General features: G+C 41.7%; 1 protein-coding gene across 5 annotated transcripts in view; it reads right to left on the bottom strand.

Moving 5' to 3' along the window:
- Positions 1-18,432, bottom strand: part of nf1a (neurofibromin 1a) — a 286,700-nt gene that overhangs the window by 119,069 nt on the left and 149,199 nt on the right. For 2 of the 5 annotated variants that reach the window (XM_033632269.2, XM_078166840.1), the window contains 11 exons: positions 16,550-16,939; positions 16,138-16,277; positions 13,860-13,982; positions 13,529-13,612; positions 13,283-13,399; positions 12,023-12,204; positions 11,732-11,943; positions 10,208-10,369; positions 9,984-10,081; positions 9,450-9,585; positions 6,194-6,256 (listed from right to left, as the gene is read on the bottom strand). In XM_033632269.2, the coding sequence (XP_033488160.1) occupies positions 6,194-6,256; positions 9,450-9,585; positions 9,984-10,081; positions 10,208-10,369; positions 11,732-11,943; positions 12,023-12,204; positions 13,283-13,399; positions 13,529-13,612; positions 13,860-13,982; positions 16,138-16,277; positions 16,550-16,939 (1,707 nt within the window). The remainder of the gene's footprint in view (positions 1-6,193; positions 6,257-9,449; positions 9,586-9,983; positions 10,082-10,207; positions 10,370-11,731; positions 11,944-12,022; positions 12,205-13,282; positions 13,400-13,528; positions 13,613-13,859; positions 13,983-16,137; positions 16,278-16,549; positions 16,940-18,432) is intronic. The other 3 variants (XM_033632270.2, XM_033632273.2, XM_078166839.1) reach the window with 3 other exon arrangements.

Here is an 18,432-nt window from a genome sequence, read left to right as displayed (position 1 = left end):
GAGTCAAGTCAGTGCCGTGACTTGGCCGACAGACATGACACACTACATGATGGTACACACCAATTATCCCCAGTCGTCTTTCACGACGTGTCTGATGTCATCGGGTTATTCTTGTCCTATTTTTATTATTTTAAGTATCATTTCAGACACTGTGTCTGTTTATGTGCCAGTCAAAATGTTGTTGTAGTTAGGGCTGTAGTCTCCTGGTTGACTAGTCAATTATTTGGTCGCTATGCTCTCATCTGACCAAATTCTCATTACTTGAATAATCGCCGTGTTACTTTCATAAGGACAAAAGTGCTACATCAACAGCTTTCCAGGATTAATCCATTATTTCCTGCGGCGGGCAGACAGGCTAAGTTACCTGTGTAAATGGGGGTGTTTTCAAAACACCCCCGTTGTTGACAGAAAGTTGAACTCGCCCACCCTCATGCTCAGCATCGCGGTGATGCAGACCTCCTGTCTGTTTCTGTAAGCTGAAACCATTTCCCTCAGTGGAAACGAAGCTTGTATTTACTTGTATTTCACAGATAAGAAACAATACATTATGAAGACAGTAAAGCTTCCACTAAAATAACATTTTAAGTCTTGTGCGTGATCTATCCTTCAGGGATTATACTTCGGGATTTATCCTGGTTTCTTATGAACAGAGGAAATCGCTGCTCGTCGCTAGGCTAATGTTTACCATTTAAAATGCCATAGGCTTGTGCTAATAACGTTAGCATGCTGTATTTGCTGGAAAATGTGTTTAGTATAAGACAGTTGTTTTGTCGGTAAACCTTGTGTGTTGTAATGGAGCCAAATTATATACCGTTACCTTTGGTACATGTTGCTGTTGTCCCTGGTTTCATATGAGAAGAGGAAAAGATCGCTAGATGCTGGGCTAATTTATACAATGTAAAATGCCATAGACTTGTGCTAATAACGTTAGCATGTTGTATTGGTGGGGGAAATGTGTCCAGATAAAGACAAGTGTTTGTCTGTCAGCGATTTATAGTGAAGCCGATTTGCATACTTGTGTTTCAAACTGTCTCTATTAAGCCATGTTTAATGTGTGTTTTGAATCAACTATATAAATAAAGTTTTTAGGATTTTAACTAAACTTTACAGCACTTAACACAGTCCTCCACCACCGACTAGTGTTTTGGAGATGTAACTGCAGAGCGACACAGACACACCACCGCAGAAGTAAAAATAACATGCAGATTTTTTTCCCCCCACGACTAATCAATTAGTTGAAGATTATGTGGGACTTTAGTCGACCACGATTTTCTGTGGTTGACTACAGCCCTAGTTATAGTCACCTAAAAAGCGCCAGCAGATGGCAGGAGCTACATTTGAAGTACCGTACGCAAACATACAAGTCACCGAATCCTCCACAACAAGTTCCTACAAATGTTTCACAATAAAAGCCTATTTAGAAAATGGAAATTTACTTTATGATTACTTACTTTATGTCTGTCTCCATTATGAAGAAATAACATTGATTGCTAGCTTGATGCTAATGGCAGTACTCAGCAGGTTGACAAAGTGCCTCTGCTGTTTCCATTTTTACTGTGTAGTAATGTCCCTAGAGGAAATATTAAAAAGGCTGGGGTGTTGATGCCCTACAGTTGTCTATGGCAGCAGCTAACTCTGTCTTTCTACTGGTCAAAGTGACGGCTGTGATGGGAGTAATCGTGAACAACAAAAAGAAAATCAAACATGCTAGACTTTCTGTTAGACAGAAAGTACATTGTGCTCTTTATTTTATTTGTTTTTCGAAATAAAACTTGGTTAAATTATTTCAGTGTGTGTGAGCACTTTTTGAACATTTTGAGCACAATTCAACAATACCGCGATAATAATGATAATCGTGATAATTTTGGTCACAATAACCGTGATATGAAATTTTCATACCGTTACATCTCTAATACAAACAGTCCATGGAACGACTTCAAGGAGTGATAGGTCCAGTGTGTAAGATTTAGGAGGATTTAGTGGCATCCAGCTGTGAGGATTGTCCCAGCTGAAACTTCTCTTGGTTAGAATTCCTTAAGTGTTAGTTGTTCGGGAGGTTTTACTGGGAGCTGAATTATACCAGAGGTCTGTTCCTCTCTGAAACACACAGACCAGCTGAGTTAAACCGGTAAAGTCATTGAACAAGGCAGTTTCAATTTAAAAAAAAAAAAAAAAAAATCAGTGGTTTTCTGATGTTCTACTCGTGGAGGGGCTTCTAACTACAGTGGTAAACGAGAAAATGTGAATGTTTCTACTTAGAGCCAGTGTTTGGTTCGTACGTTCTGGGGTACTGTAGAAACATGGTGGTGCAACATGGTGATCTCTGTATAGAAAGACCTGCTCCCTATGTAGATGTAAACGGCTCATTCTAAGGTAACAAAAACATGATTATTTTTATTTTCAGGTGATAATACACTAAAGAAAACAGACTTATTATATTATATTTAATTTCTGTCAATAAATCCCATTGAATCCTACACACTGGAGCTTTGACAGAAACAGCTTTGCTGTGGGTGTTGCACATTTACAGACATGTAACACTGACATCCACATTGTTTTAATGATTTGTTCAGTCCACTGACACAAAACACTTCTGTCCTGAGAGAGGTGCCTAAGTGTCCTTATTTTTGGCTTGCATTAACTGCTGCTTCTTTATTAAATACCAACAAGAACATGCATTCAGCACACCTGTGTAAATATCCAGGATGGCAGATAAATGTTCAAGGAAGTGCGACTGCTCACAGAAGCCACACTGATGCCTCCGATATGTGTGCTTTTAAGTTTGCGTTAGTGCACATGATGGCTGTCCTGCCATCTTAAAGAGCCATGGCTGTGAGTGCTCTAAAAGTGAGTTAGGGTTACAGTGTCACTGTACATTGCACATTTAATTGCAGGATCTTTATAGTAAACAGTTAAACAGGAACGCAGAATCTATCCATTCTGACTGTTCCCTCCTCACACTTCCACCAGCTGAAACCAACAGACTTAACACTCCTCCTCCACAATGGTGTGCAATTTTAGTGTGTACTTATGTAACAGATGTTATGTGCAGTGTACAACATTAACTTTTTGACCCCTCAGCCAAGGGGATGTGTAGATGAAAAAAGCCAGAATAACCGTTGTGAGCAGGAGCTGAAAGTGGCAAGTGATAGTTCAGTTGATTTCTAACATGAATGTTTTTACTGGCCAAACTAGGCACATGGGTCTGAATTTAATTTCTTATTACTTAAAAATGCTGAAGAAGAACAACTTCCAAATGGTCTCAGAGGTATCGGGGAACCTGTTGATCAAGGATATTATGGGGTTTGCAACTTGATTTGATCTTTTAAAGGAATTTTTAAAATACGCCTATGTAGAAAACAATTGGTTGTTATGATTTTAGCATCTAATTATCAAACATACTGTAGCGAAACAACAAGAAAGTGATGACAAATGCAGGGAAAAAAAACAACAACCTTCATGGCCATTCAAGTATGGATTACTGAGTTTACAAGGTGCACTTTAATGCAACATGGTCTGCGTCCACACGCTTTGCCATACAAAGCAATGATTTCAGAATTTGAACCATAAAATCCCCGTCACTGTCTGGGTGTGTAACTCATCACTGACACAGAGGACAGAAGCAGCACGACCGTAGATACCACAAAAATGTTGTAGAAACTCTGAACACATTTAAAATATAACGTGACTATTTTTAGGAAAACATTCATCCACCAGTATGGTGGATAAATGTTTTCCTAAAAATCTATCTGCATTTGGCGTTAATTTTGGACCCTAGTTATATAGTTACGTTTTTTTGGTTGTCTTCATATTCTATTACGTGCTCTGGGTCTAAAGCTATAGTTGGTAATGTTGGAGAGCTAGCAAGATTTGAAAGTGGCACCTCCTCTAAGCTCCACCACCCTCCTCCCCCTCCCGTCAGTGCCCCGCCCAAAGCCACACCCCCACAAACTTGAACGCGCATCCTGCAGTACACCGACAGAGAAGCTAATGTTAGCATTGGGCTAATATGACCTACAAAAGTAGCTAAATTGGCTAACGTTACATATTCCATGAAAATAACAAATCCCCCCGAAGCAAAACAAATAATTACCTGTCTAACAGAAAGACGGCAACCTCTGCATCACTTTTCAGGCCCTTTAGCTCCCTCAGTTGTCTCCACCGTTCAAAAGCTGCAATGTTGGTTGACTCTGGTTTGTCCTCTCGCTTTATCCAAAGCCTTTTTCGTCGCAGCCTTTTCTGCCTCCGAATTTCTTTTCTTAGCGGGGCGAGCCGTTACAAGTAACACTGGAAGTGGTACTTTTGGCTGCATTTTCTCTGCCATTGTTCAGCAAACTTATTCTCCTGCTAACTCGGTATTTCTGCTGAGGAGTGTGCTGAATATTTCCAGCAAAAGTGACACATGATGAGTGCACGCAGAGAGGAGGGAGGGACAGAGGGGGGCATGGGCAGGACCAGAGCGATATATAAGGACGAGACATGAAGGCATCTGATTGGTTCTTTCCACTCGCACCAAGAGGCAGGGATTGGTCAGAGTTTTTACAGGCCTACAGCTGCCACAGAGGTCGGATTTTTTTCGTTCCTTTTTCTGAACACATTATGTATTGACTACTGTCAGGATGGAAGAACCATTTCACCCAGTATAAAAAAGTGTTTCTGAACAGGATTACCAACTACAGCTTTAATGTGTGCTAAATGTCTGCATCCCACTGGTGCACAACTATTTGCCCCACAGGGGACAAATTGAGTCACTGACTGATAAAGGAGCTTGTCCCCAGTGCTGCTTTTTCTTCCATGATCTCAACATTTACAACACAGTCACTTTTTAGAGTCTGGCCATGTTTATATACTAGTATGTTTAATTTGTATTCTGTAAGATGATATTCTGATGTTGGCAAGAGATGATTCAGCCTTGATGTGTCCCTCAGTGGATAAACTGCTTCATCTTTCAGGTACAAAGTACACAAGGATGTGAGGAACGCAGCATGCATACAAACAGGTTTCAGTAGTCATTTCCACTGTGGATCGGGTTCCCATGTGGTGTAATTAGCCAGATTAGCCGAGTTCTCCTTCTAATGGTGCTATGATCTCTGTTTTATATCTTTTCTTAATCCCTCCTTGTTCTTTTTTGTGTGCTGAAAGTAATGTGCAAATCATTTAGGTGACATTACCAGGCTTCTCACTTTTAGCTGGCACTGACCACCGCTTTCAGTGGTTGAAATAAAAACTGACAGTCGTCTGGCAGCAGATTACCTGTGGCTAATTCACCTAATTTCTGCGGTTACCTTAACAACAACAACCAAGCCAAGTGGAGAGAAATATCACTGGCATCACAGCCACTTCTCTAATCACTACTTACTAATCACTATTACTTACTTTGGTGACGTATATCAACACTGCAGCTTCACAGCCAATAAGGCTGTTTGACCATCCCATGCTCTTTCAGGTGGGAGATTTTTCAGATGAAAGAAGTGCAAGAAAGAGAAACTTGCTCTAGAGTCCACCTTGGACCACTGAGCACTAAGAATCAAGCTAAAGAGTTTAAGCAAAAGCAAATGTGCCCATGAGCTCCTATGTTTGAGTGTGTATGTGGGAGGGCACTGGAAAAAAGAATTTAAAGACACTGCTCTTCATATATGGTGGGGGAAAAAGAAAAGCATACAGCTGAGGAATCCAACCCATGACAGAGGGAGGCCAGTTTATCAGAATACTTCATCTAAAGAGATTCATGTCTTTGACAACGCCATGTCAGCTCAGGCAGGTGAGGCGGCTGACCAGGTGTGTGTGTGTGTGTGTGTGTGTGTGAGAGAGAGGGTGCAAGAGTTGATTGATTAAAATGAGTCATACAAAATGGAGAACCATGATTTGAGTGTGGATGAAATGTTCTGAGAAAATGTCTCCTGGAGATAAAATACAAAGTCCAGAAAGAAAAGACAAGAGAGAATGCCAAAGGTTCCTGGGAACTGTTAATTAAAAATATAAAAAAATGGCACTGATAGTAGAACAATGGTTTTAAGAGAGGGTTGTACACAAAGCTGAGCATGGAGAAAAGAAAAAAAAAAAACATTTCTAGAGAGACACCAAATTAAAACCAATTTTTGTAAAAATGAAGAAATAAATAAATAAAATGCAAAAAAGGCATTTTTGCTTTAGGGGGAAAGTGTCTGAGGGAAAATAGATTCTCCAAACTTACTGCTTTTTTGTTTTCCTTTTTTTCTTTTACTGTTGCTTTATTCAGTAGAGAGTGGCAAGTAGCCTACAGAACAGAGATGAGCACAATCATGGTCACAGCACCAGCTCTACACACACACACACGCACACGCACACAGGTAGCACAGCCCTTAACCACTCAAGATGTACGCATAGTCACATGTGGAAAAACACAGGAAAATCAAAACTGCTATTAGAAAAGTGTTCATCACCGCTCAGAGGACTTGAAGCGTGTCCATGCATGCACTAGCGTGGTTTGACTTCAGCAGACTGTATTAGTTTGTGTATGTGTGTGTGTGTGTGTGTGCCTACAGAGTTGCAAAGGGAAATCCAAGATGGAGAATGACAAATCAAAGATGTCAACACATGGGAAAAAAACATAAGTTGTGATCAAAAACCCAGACCCTGTTTTATGCGCGTGGGTGTAGAGCATTCTGAATCAGTAATAAATGTAACACCTTAATGATAAAGTCTATTCATCCTGTGGTTGAGTGTGAGTAGATAGAGCTGAGAGGCTTCCTGCTCACTGTGATAATGTGGAGACCGGAGCAGTGGCAGTGGCAGCAGCAACAGCAGCAGCAGCAGCAGCAGCAGCAGCAGCAGCAGCAGCAGTGTGAGGCTGCTCCGACATTCAGGGAGAAAAGACAGACAAACTGGAGATGGTGTGTGTGCCCTGAGGTTAGACTATAATATCATTCGGGAGATATATTTAATGATATAGGCCAGTCAGTTGCTATAATCACACCTAATTCATAATTTTTTGGCATGGACAGTAGGGACATGTCCCCTACCATACCCTAATCATTTCAAGTCTACATTAAAACTCCACAGGGTTAACTGTTTTCTGAGAAAAGAAAGCCATGCTAATGGACAGAGAGAGAGTGAAATATGTGATAATTGTTCTGATCTGACAACCCTCTGGCTATAATACATTGTCCATGGGATGAATGTACAGTGGCAAAATGAGAGCAGACTGTATTCATAGCTGATATGACTAACCAGTCACATTTCAGTGGCCGAGTGTTAGCTAATTTGTGTTCATAACAGCAAGCAACTTTATTATTGTGGGTGAAAATGCCCTCAGAAAACAACAGATGGAGGTTGTCACCAGAGGTAGGGGACTCAAGTCACATGACTTGACTTTGAGTCTTCTGACTTTCATCAGGGAATTGACTTGCTTGATTTTCACCACGGTGACTTGGGACTTGCTTGAGATATAAAGGTTATGACTTGAAACTTGCTTATGACTTGCACATGTGTGACTTACTCCCACCTCTGGTCATCACATTCTTCTGTAAAAGATCCAAAGTTGAAGCAAACCTACACCCTTGGTATTGCTGCAAGCTGAACAATGCACAGCCGCTATGTGTTTCATTTGCATAGCCAGTGCAGTTCACTGCCATGATAGTATTGCATGTATGTGCTGAATGTTCTGCTAAAAACTTGAGCTAATGTAAAAGTATGGACTGGGTGGTTGTAAATCTTTCTCCAAGGAGTGCCCTGCTGACCTCGGGGTTAAAGTACTGTAGTGACTTGAAAGCCCTCAGTTCACACCCTTCCAGAGACCTTTATTGCATGTTGTTCACATCTGTCTTTCTCCCATAGTTTCCTGTCATCTTCCTACTGTTGGCTATGAAAATATAAAGGACCAGAATGCTCCCCAAAGAATGCTTGTGCATCATTTCAGATCTTGATAATGGTCAGGCGATATGGCAGACACAGATGACTTCTTTCCCCACTCAGTGGATCCAACAGAACCACAGAGCAGAGTCTGGGCTGACACCATGGCAATGCAAAGGATTAGGTGTGATCACACTGTTTTCACCATCACGTCTGACAGAGGAATCATTGCAGTGTGGTCTGGGAGAATGTCACCCAACAGTCTATAAAACTGGCAAACAAGCCTGCCTTACCCCATCTGAACTTGTTTTTCTTCAACCAGAGCCTCATCTTCCTAGTTTTTGCCATTGCCAGTAAGGCCCCATCTCCACCTGCGGATCTGGATCTGTTATCCAGATAATAGCACTGCATCACAGAGGCCTCTAACTGTTGCTCATGAGCACACAAAGCTGAGGAACATCACTGTTGAGACAGTCAGGAATGGCAGGCGCCTGGAATGTCTCTGGTCAGCATTTACTGCATGCTATATGTTGCAACAACAGCTACCTTTTTACTTTCTGTGTGTCTGTCTGTGCTTTGTTTTTGGTGGGGAGATGTGAGCCATACATCAACACAACAGCACTATAATGTAAATACTATTGTCATGTTTCAAACTCTGTCACATGGATTTGGATTTGCGCTCTGACATCTGAGTTGATGTCAATGATGTCAACTTCTTTGTCATTTTGACAGTAATGTAGCCTACAGTGAACTACATACTTGGCAATTATGTTCAGATGTACTGTGGATATTTATGACATCACTCCATCAGGCAGCTGTTTTTATTAATGGCACTAAGTATGTATTAGTTCAGATACATTTACTACAATATACAAATATTTAATTCAGCCAAATGAAGGACGTGTAACTCAGTATCTGTGTATGGACTTATTCAAATGGAATCTGGTACTGTAGATATGGAGAGGAAAAATAACCCATTTAAAGTGAGACCTTCTGGTAGTGCCTGCTGTCTACACTGTGATATCTCTGAGTAGAGCTGAAATAATTAGCTGATTAATTGATCAGCAGAAAATTAGGAACAGCGATGGGCATTTTATCAATAGTCTCTGACATTTCATAAACCAAATAATCAATCACTACTCCAAAAGTTACTTGTCAGCTTATTGTAAAATGTAATTCATTTCTAGCTGCAGCCCTATCTGTGTAGTATGCCTGATGTCAATACTTACATTGCATGTAATTTTTAGTCCAACTGGAAAGCAGTACTTCTAATGAACAATGAGGACAGTTCACAATTCACTGTCATGATGGCAAAAGCTAGGAATACAAGGCCCTGTTTCAGAATCACTTCCAGGTTTAGTGCCATGGTGCTTCAGGGGTTTTTTAACATATCGAAAATCTTGAGGAGAAACACTGAGCATGTGGAACTTTTGAAAATGAACATAATCAAACAGAAAGGTACTGATGTATTGATCCAGCAGAATGTGTATGGTTGAAAGGCATGTGAGTGGAGAGGCAGAAGCTTGAAATGTGTTAGTGACACTGCAGACACACAGCTAAAGGCAGAGAGGCTGGGTGAGCAGCTGAGGGCCATGGTGGAATGGTGGGAAGGGGTCTACCTGGTAAAGACAGTGGCAGACACTGCGGAGCTGTGGAGGAAACTCGCTGGATGAACCAATGATAGCCTGGAAGAACCGCTCAGTGATTTGAAGTAGGTTCCTCTGATTCTCCTCCAGGTTCTCCCCTTGTTCCAGCCTGATGAGACAAACAGGGAGCTCCTATCAGCAAGGCTTTCAATTGTTAGGCTTCAAGTTCCAAAGACAATGCAGTCTACTTTGTTTACAATTTATTGACAAATTGCCTTATTAAAGTGTCAGTTATGAATCAAACATGAATTTATTGTGAGCACATATGAGGAACCAGACTTTTCTGTAGTTCTCAATGCACTTACACAGACTAGACACACAGCTAAAAATGACACTGAAAAAGGTGAACAGAAACACTTGACTGTAGTAGACACTGACGACTATCTACAGGTATCTTTAGATATACATTTCTATCTATCTATCTATAAAACTAGAAATTAATTATAATGTACTGCCAATGTATATGAGCATAGCAAATATCTGCACATTCAGTATCCTGCCACTTACCTGGTGGGGTCCACCTCAAAGCTGATGTGTTCAGGGGTGGTGATGACCCCTCTTAATAAAGGCTCCAGTAGCTTCTGCAGGTATGCTGCCCCATAAACCTGACAGAGGACAACATCAAATTCTGTCAATACTACACACACAACAAGTCATATTAGACAGGTGTTTTAGGTCAGACATAGATATTTCTAATTATTTCATGGCAGGGGTTGTACTGTGTTTCCTACCTTGAAACAGAAGGTCATTATTTTGCTAGCAAGGCTGTTTCCTCTGAAGAGAGTCTGCATGGAGTCAGCCAGCTCCACCTCTTTAGAGAACATGTTCCACAGCAGCTGGTATAGGAGGTGGCGGGAGTCAAACAGCGTCACCAGGACTCGGGCTAGCTCATCCTGGAAATACAAACAACACATATATGTCACTGCTGGAAAAAAAGGAAATATGGAGATATGGAGATAAAAATGGAGATATATTAATGCAACATTTTAGACTACTGAATTCCACATGCATGCACTGTATGTTTTACCATACCTGTGCTGACCAGTCACCATAAACCTTTCAGGACTAAAATATTTCTAATGCCTGGTACACACTACACAATATCAGCCCGATTCTAGCCCGACACAGCGACGTACGGTGTCGGCATTGAGTGTTGTACATAATAATCCATCGTTTAATCTCATGTAGTATGTCATAGTTAACGACAACTGACGCCACGTCTGGGTCACCTCACAACGTTCCAACAGAAAGTCTAGCATGTTTGACTTTCTTTTTCTCTTTCACAACTGCCCCCATCACAGTTGACACTTTGACCAATAGGAACACAGAGCGATCTGCTGCCTTAGACAACTGTATGACAACAACAGCCCAGCCTTTTTGATATTTCCTCTATAGGGATGTTACCACAACAGAGTAAAAGAGTAAACAGGGAAAAATGCCAGCGTGAAACAGCAGAGGCACTTTATCAACCTGGTGAGTACTGCCATTAGCGTCAAGCTAGCAAAGAGTGTTATTTCTTCATAATGGAGATGGACATAATCTAAGGAAATTAAAAACAGTGGCTTTTACTCACCACAGCTGCAGAGGCTACCAGCTTCATTGGAAACAGACTACATTATAAACGAGCCGTTATTCATTATTCCCTCTGTATTTTTATATTTTACTTTTTATCTACTCCCGTTTGCCTTGATAAAGTTATCGCATCGTGCCGTCATTTCAAACTCAACATTTCCTGTATCTGTTTCAAATTAAAAGCCCTTTATAAATTCAGTTGAGAGAATCCCTTCATTTTCTAAATAGGCTTTTATTGTGAAAGATTTACAGGAACTTGTTGCAAAAGATTCAATGACTTGTATGTTTGCATATGGTACTTCAAATGTAGCTCCTGCCATCTGCTGGTACTTTATTACATTACTACAACATTTCAGCTGGCACATGGACAGACACAGTGACTAAAATAGTAGTAAAAGTAATAACAATAGGACAAGAATAACCCGATGACATCACACACGTTGTGAAAGATAACCGGGGATGATTGGTGTGGACCATCGTGTAGTGTCATGTCTGTTGGCCAAGTCACAGCACGATTTTATGACTCCACAATCACGTAATGTGACATTGTGACTGTTGGAACAGACAGAAATGTCATGTAGTGTGTACGCGGCATAAGTCTGAGCATATGTTGGTATTTAAGTTTTACACCAACTATCAACCTAATGTTTTAAAGCAATCCTAAATCAAGAAGAGATACACACCCACTGGGACCCTGGAACCACATTAGCCAGTGCCATGGCGATGGGCAGCTCTCCCTGGTCTCCCATCATGGTGACCAGCTCCACTAGCCGCTCAAAACGGTCAGCCAGAACTGTCTCTGCCAGCGTGTCGAACTCTGTTCCTTGCTGTAGGATCTTGGTCAGCACTTCCATGAAGGTAGCTCGAGTCTGCAGGTCCTTGTGGTAGCCCAGACCTGGGCAGGAAAAATGGGAAAAGTCTTTTGGTAACTTCTATGTAGAAAGCCACAACAGTTAATACTGCGGCTGCCTTACCAATAGAGTGCATGAGGCCGCTGTCCACGTTAGCATTGAGCAGGTTGGACATGGCCAGAACCGTGCAGTGGCGGAGGGAGGCCAGACGGCGGGACATTCCTCTCTTTCGTCCCCCCACTGCCTGGCCCTCATCCTCCACCTCACTGCAGTCATTCAGCAGGTTCATGAACAGGGTGAAGTACCTGCACACCACCACAAACAACAACAGCTTATTCATCAGAAAAGGCTTGTCCATGTTCTTCATCGCCACTCGAGAGGGCCAATTTGTCCTTTAGCTCAATATATTCAAAAGCTTTGATTTTACACATTTTCCTGTTGCTTCACATTTCAGTCATCCACCTGTATTTGTCAACACAATATGTAATCAGTGCATGCTGGAGTTTGGCTGGTTGAAATGTGTTTTTACATGGTTGTGACTTTGGACCTGGGGTTTCTACTGATACTCTTGTGAAGCAGACTGGATGCCCTGTACTCCACTCCCTAGATTCTTTCAGAAAATGATAAGCACAGCAACAGACCTCATTCATACATATTGCATGCAAAGCCATCATCATCATGAGCCAAAATAACTTTTTACTAAGTTCCAGAGGGCTGGAATCAGCCCAACAATTCCACAACACACAACAATAATGTGGAACAGAGGACACCCACAACCTATGGGCCACAAGAAGATATTCTGCATCACACTGCGTCCTTTGTCCACCATCCCTCACCTTATTTTATTGTTACTGTTTTTTAATCAATACATCATAGGTCAGTTGTTTTGTTGTATAATTAGGATCTTTGGACATGATGATAATTGAGATAAATAAATCGTTAAATCATTGCCACTTTTCTATGCAGTGTATGATGCTGCTTAAATAACAGTCAGAAAGGCTGACTGACATGTATCATCCCAGCCCTATTGCCTTCCAGTCTGTCTGTCTTGTTACACTAATTGACACATTCGAGTGATGCCGTTGTACCACAACCCAACACAACACGAAATTTCGAAGTGCTTTCCTGCAATAACAGCCCCACTCAACGTCATATGACACCTAAGAGCTGCCTCTGACCACAACTCCATACCTCACACAGATACATTCACATGTTTGTCCCCACTCTTTGATAGTGTTTAAAATATGCTGTTTCAGGTGTCCTCATAAAAACTGTGTGCTGTATCTTTGAATATGCTAAAATTATTGTAAACTTTTGTTAAGATTAATTTATGATCAGATGTTACAGTGCCACAGAGGAGGGTGATTGCAGGTGTGTTTTTACTTAAGGAAGAGCTGAGATTTGGCCTCCATCAGTTCGACTCCATCTCCCTCCTCTGGCTGAAGAGGAAGACCAGCCAACAGCGACACTACTGCTTCCATACTGGCCTGATCCAGGTCCCTGCACATTGTACACGCACGCACACGCACACGCACACACACACACACAAAGGAAACACTCATGAGGGGAGAGCTCTCTCAGTTCGGTACAATGCATTAGTTGAGTTGAGGGCATGAAACAGAGCTGCACCTTGTCAGACACTTGATGTCATCATCAGCAGCTTGGTTGGAGGTTCCCATCACCCAGTCAGTCAAATATTCCACCATCTTGTTCCTATAAATGACAGCAGGAGTAAAACATTCCAAAGTGACCCAAGGGGAATAAATAAAACCGTAAACCAGGTTTTCAGTTTGCTGTTACGTTGTCATCCATTGTATTTAATTCATATGTTTATATCCTGCTAAGAGCTTTGAAGCTCTAGTAAATAGACAGAAATGTAAGTGGTGTGGCATCATTGTCAATGACCAATAAACATTCAGAGTGATGAGTGGATACCTAATAATCAACTGCTGTCACTGACCTGAATTTCATCTCCTGGCAAAAGGACAGGTCATCTCGTCTCTCCATCATCACCTCCACCAGCTGGCACAGCTTTGTTTTGATCTGGATCGCATGGACCACATTGCCCAGGATGCGCACATACCTGAGAGATGGAGCACAGCTCAATTCACCTCAGAGCACTAGGTTCTGTCCTTGAGTCGAAATACCATGAAACTTAGTTTTTCACCATGTTAGCTACTTGTAGGCAAGCTTTTGGCAATCAAAAATATTTTGAGGAAATAAAATACTTTAGGTGTAAACAGCAGGTTCAATTCAGAACTTGTCTTGTATTTTAGTCTTTAATGTTTGATTTCCATACTTGTTTTGTTAAGCACATGTTCTTATAATGGTTTTATGTTTAGAATAGTTTAAAGCCCAGTTTAGACAAAGATTCCCAATGTGATGACACTGTTTTAGAATGAGGCAGAAAAAAGTTGCAGCGGAGTGAACTGGCCGGTCTGAGCTCGACTCAAGCCGGCTGATGGTGTCACCTGCAACTCAGCTGGTCAAATCGCACGTGGCTGGTTTCAGAACGTAAAGCTTGTCACCTGTTTCAACAGCCAATCAGCTTATAGTGATGTCTGCTGGTCAAGTCAAAATGACCGCAGATGGTGTGTTCGCTTGCTGTGGAAGGTACTCCATTCCTGGAGACCCTTCTGTTTCCGCCCCCACGGTGTGCTGGTGTCAGATTGTGGGTTGCTGTTGCTGTGCTTATGCCGCCCAGAAAAACACACACACACACACACACACACACACACACACACACACACACACACACACACACACACACTCATCGACCGAGTAATTGGCACTGGTTATTTATATTATTGTGGTATATTTATTATGAATACAGTCCATCTGATGTTCGTTTGGTTTCTGTTTTTCACTATTTCATCACTACTACAAATGCAACAGTCGCCAGCATCTCACTATCACTATTCTCATTCATAGTTCAGTGGTGTTCATTATGATGAACTGATAATGACTTCAGTTGTTCTTTTATCTCAGACATGTGTTAGGATGTTACATACCTTGACACGTTTTGGCGGAAACTTCCGCCTTCCTCAGAAGTATCACTTGGTGGTGGTTGTGACACATCTTTATCTGCTGATCTGTCAATCAGCTGATATATTGAAATAAGGAAGCGGGGCCCAGGGACGATGAACAGGGACGAGGGGGCATACATGCTCTCCCACACCTGGAGCAGTGTCCTGGAGAGGCAGCAGACGGACAGCAGGTGGTGTGATCGTCCTGTCAGTTTTGACAGGACGATCACGTCTCCCTAATATCAGCTGATTGACAGATCAGCGGATAAAGACCATCACAACCACCACCAAGTGACACTTCTGAGGAAGGCGGAAGTTTCCGCCAAAACATGTCAAGGTATGTAACATCCTAACACGTCTGAGATAAAAGAACAACTAAAGTCATTATCCTCATTCATATTTTAAGAAGCTAAAAATTATGTCTAGCCACAAAATAAGCCTGAAAAGCTGGAAATTAGAACATAAGTACAGAGAGATGTTGCAAAGAGATGATACCCCGGCTCATCTAGTTGCATTGGTGTGAACTGGCAGGTTTTTAGAATGTTGCAGAATGGCACATTGCAAGTTGTTGCCTGTTTCAACTCATCTCGTCATGAATCTTTCGTCTGAACAGGGCTTAAGAAAAAGTTTTCCACTCGGGTGAAAAAGAAAAGGTTTTATTTTTGATTCTGTAGCAATTGAAAAGTATACGCCAAGTGCTGGATATACAGAATGTTACAGCATTTTGTTGCTGTTGTTGTTATTTTTCCACTTGAGTATGGAACGATCATGACTTTTTCTTTTTTTGAATCACTGCTGAAGCATCCAAAGGGTCCACATGTTACAAAAGGGTCTTTACACCATTTTACATTATTTGGGATCAGGCCTGCCAACGGAGCAACGGAATGTAATACATTCAGAGATCAGAGATGGTGGCTCATGGACTAACTTACTGTGGTGGCTGACAGATTGATCAACCAAATGAGCAAAAGGATTATTTTCCAACGGAAGAGGAGCTACATGGGGCACCACTGCCCCCTCCAAATGTATCAGATCAAAAAGTTCTCTGAGATCTGTGGTGAAAAGTAGTAAAACTACTACAACAGTAATCTCACAAATCAGAATGATTACTTTTGTTATGGTCAGTATGAGTATTTCATATCAGTGCATTACACAGAGACTGAATGAAGCTTGTGTTTGACCAGTCAGTGACAGGTACTCAGCCATACTGACCTGACCAGGTTGAGCATCATGGTCTCAATGCTGGCCTGCCCCAGGTGTTCAGAGCTGCCCTCTGTGTGGTTATCTAACAGGTTCTTCATGATGGCTATGGTCTGCTCCACAAACTGGGTGTTAGTTTCATTAATGGGAACCTGGAAACAGGAGACGCACTCAGTACATTTCAGACAAAAACATTACTGGGGTTAGAGGATAAATCTAACTAACAGAAAAAGTGAGATCGTCTTAAAATGTTTTAGAAAACCTAGTTTATATGTGGATTACTAGTTTTTTCATTGCTCCAATTTGGGATGAGGTTAATATTTGCCCACCAAAATGTTGAATTTACTACACTCATCAGGTCCATTTCTTTTGATACCAGGATAAAAATCAAACTGTGAGCCTGAAGGATTGGAACTCCACTCACCGGTCCTTGTGTGTCAAAGAACTTGCCAATGCTGTTCCTCAGCTTGTTGAAGAGCATGGGGTAGAGGGCGGGGCTGAGTTCCAGCCCCAGCAGGTCTTTCACATTTGTGCGAACATGGAGGCCAACCCTGTCATGACCACACACCAGCAGGGCCAGTAGCCTGTCCAAGAAGCGGCTGACGGGCGTCTCACAGGAGGCCGATGAGGAGCAGGAAGAGGCTGAGGCCACAGGGTTAGACACATCGCAGGGGCCCATGGAGACCATGGAGTGTTTTCGCTCGCTCATGGGGCCCATAGGTGGGCTGTAGGTGGCTGGGCCGGGGGTGCTGCGCTGCTGAAGACACACACCACCAAGTGCACACAGGAATCCTGTCATGTTGATCCACTCCTGCTGTGGGAAAACACAAAGACACTGAACGGCAGGAGCACAACACCAGAGTGTGTATTATTCTACACTGTCTCTATTTCCACAATGCACAGGTCCCCACCTGAAGTTCAACACGCAAAAACAAACTGAGATATCTAAACTGGTGCCAACTAAGTAATTTTCTTCCTAAAAGTGAGCATAGAGACAACTCTAGATACTAGCTCCCCTCCCTCGAAGAGAGTCAGCAACATTCCTGTGTAACTGAGCACTCCTCCTGCCCACTGTAGCTGCAGCTGTGCTCACTGAATGGAGAGTAGCAGCACCTTAAGTTGAGCAATCATCAGCCAGACAGAAACATGAATGAGCTGTAAATGTGTTAAATCCCAATGACCATTCACTAACCCCCACTGTTTGCCAAAGAAACTCCTCCTCCTTTGTTTTTGTTCTAAACTATTTATCTTTACTGCTGATTTACAAATACACTCTTATGTGTCTGAATGTCCTCTATTCATGACACTTCAGATCTGCAGTCTGTGCAACAGCCTACATACAAAGTTAATCATATTGCAGGTAGATTTAGACTCATAGATGTTATGATAGCAGTATTGTATAATGGTGGACCAGTTTTTATTTCTGTTATGATAATGAAACAATAATGAAAACAAGATCACTGAGATAAAATAATTATTGAGCCACATTCCATTTTGCAAGGATGCTCACGTTTTGTCCTGCGGATATCTATCCACACTCCCATAGACCGTATGTCTAAGAGAATACCAAATGAAAGCATGTAATCAAAGTATTTTAGCTCCACTAAAAAAGGGCTTTCACATCAGTCAGTCCACTGGGCCTGCCCTGTATAAAGGAGCACAAGCTGCAGTTCAAGATTTATCAACAGCTCTGAGTATTATGCTAGACAATTACATTACATTACTGACATTTGTGCTGTTTATTTTTATTGACAATATGCCAATATTTGAATGCCTTGAAGTTTACAGAAAGAATAAGGCAATCAGCCACCTATGGTTGAATTATATTAAAGCTCAAGACAATCCACTGCTAAGTTTTTTAAAGTTTAATAAATGCATGATGTTTCCAAAGTCAAGTCAAGAATCCTGATCTCAATACTGATCAAAATAATTGTAATTATGAGTTTTTACATAATCACAAAGCTCTAGTGTAATACATATTCAAATAATGTATGATGTCATCTGGTGACTTTTTTTGAGTCACATGGAAGAAGTCAGTCCTCACGGCTTTGTAGCAGAAATCTATTCCTTTTGAACCCAAAACACTATCGTTTTCCTAAACCTACCCAACATCAGGCTTATTGGCAGAAGGCTCTGAAGGCAGACTTCTCCAAACAGCCTCTCTGAGCAGGTTTTAGCTACTTTCTATAGAAAACAGTTGGCAGCACTGGTATTATGAACCACTGTTAAACAGTCAACCTCAGCTTCAGCAGGCTGTTAGCAGGCCAGGAGAGAAAAACTACTGAAGTGCAAAAGTTTGAAGGTTGA

Source organism: Epinephelus lanceolatus, chromosome 4 (genome assembly GCF_041903045.1).
Source record: "Epinephelus lanceolatus isolate andai-2023 chromosome 4, ASM4190304v1, whole genome shotgun sequence".
Lineage (NCBI taxonomy): Eukaryota > Metazoa > Chordata > Actinopteri > Perciformes > Serranidae > Epinephelus > Epinephelus lanceolatus.
This window is presented reverse-complemented; position numbering and strand designations above follow the sequence as displayed.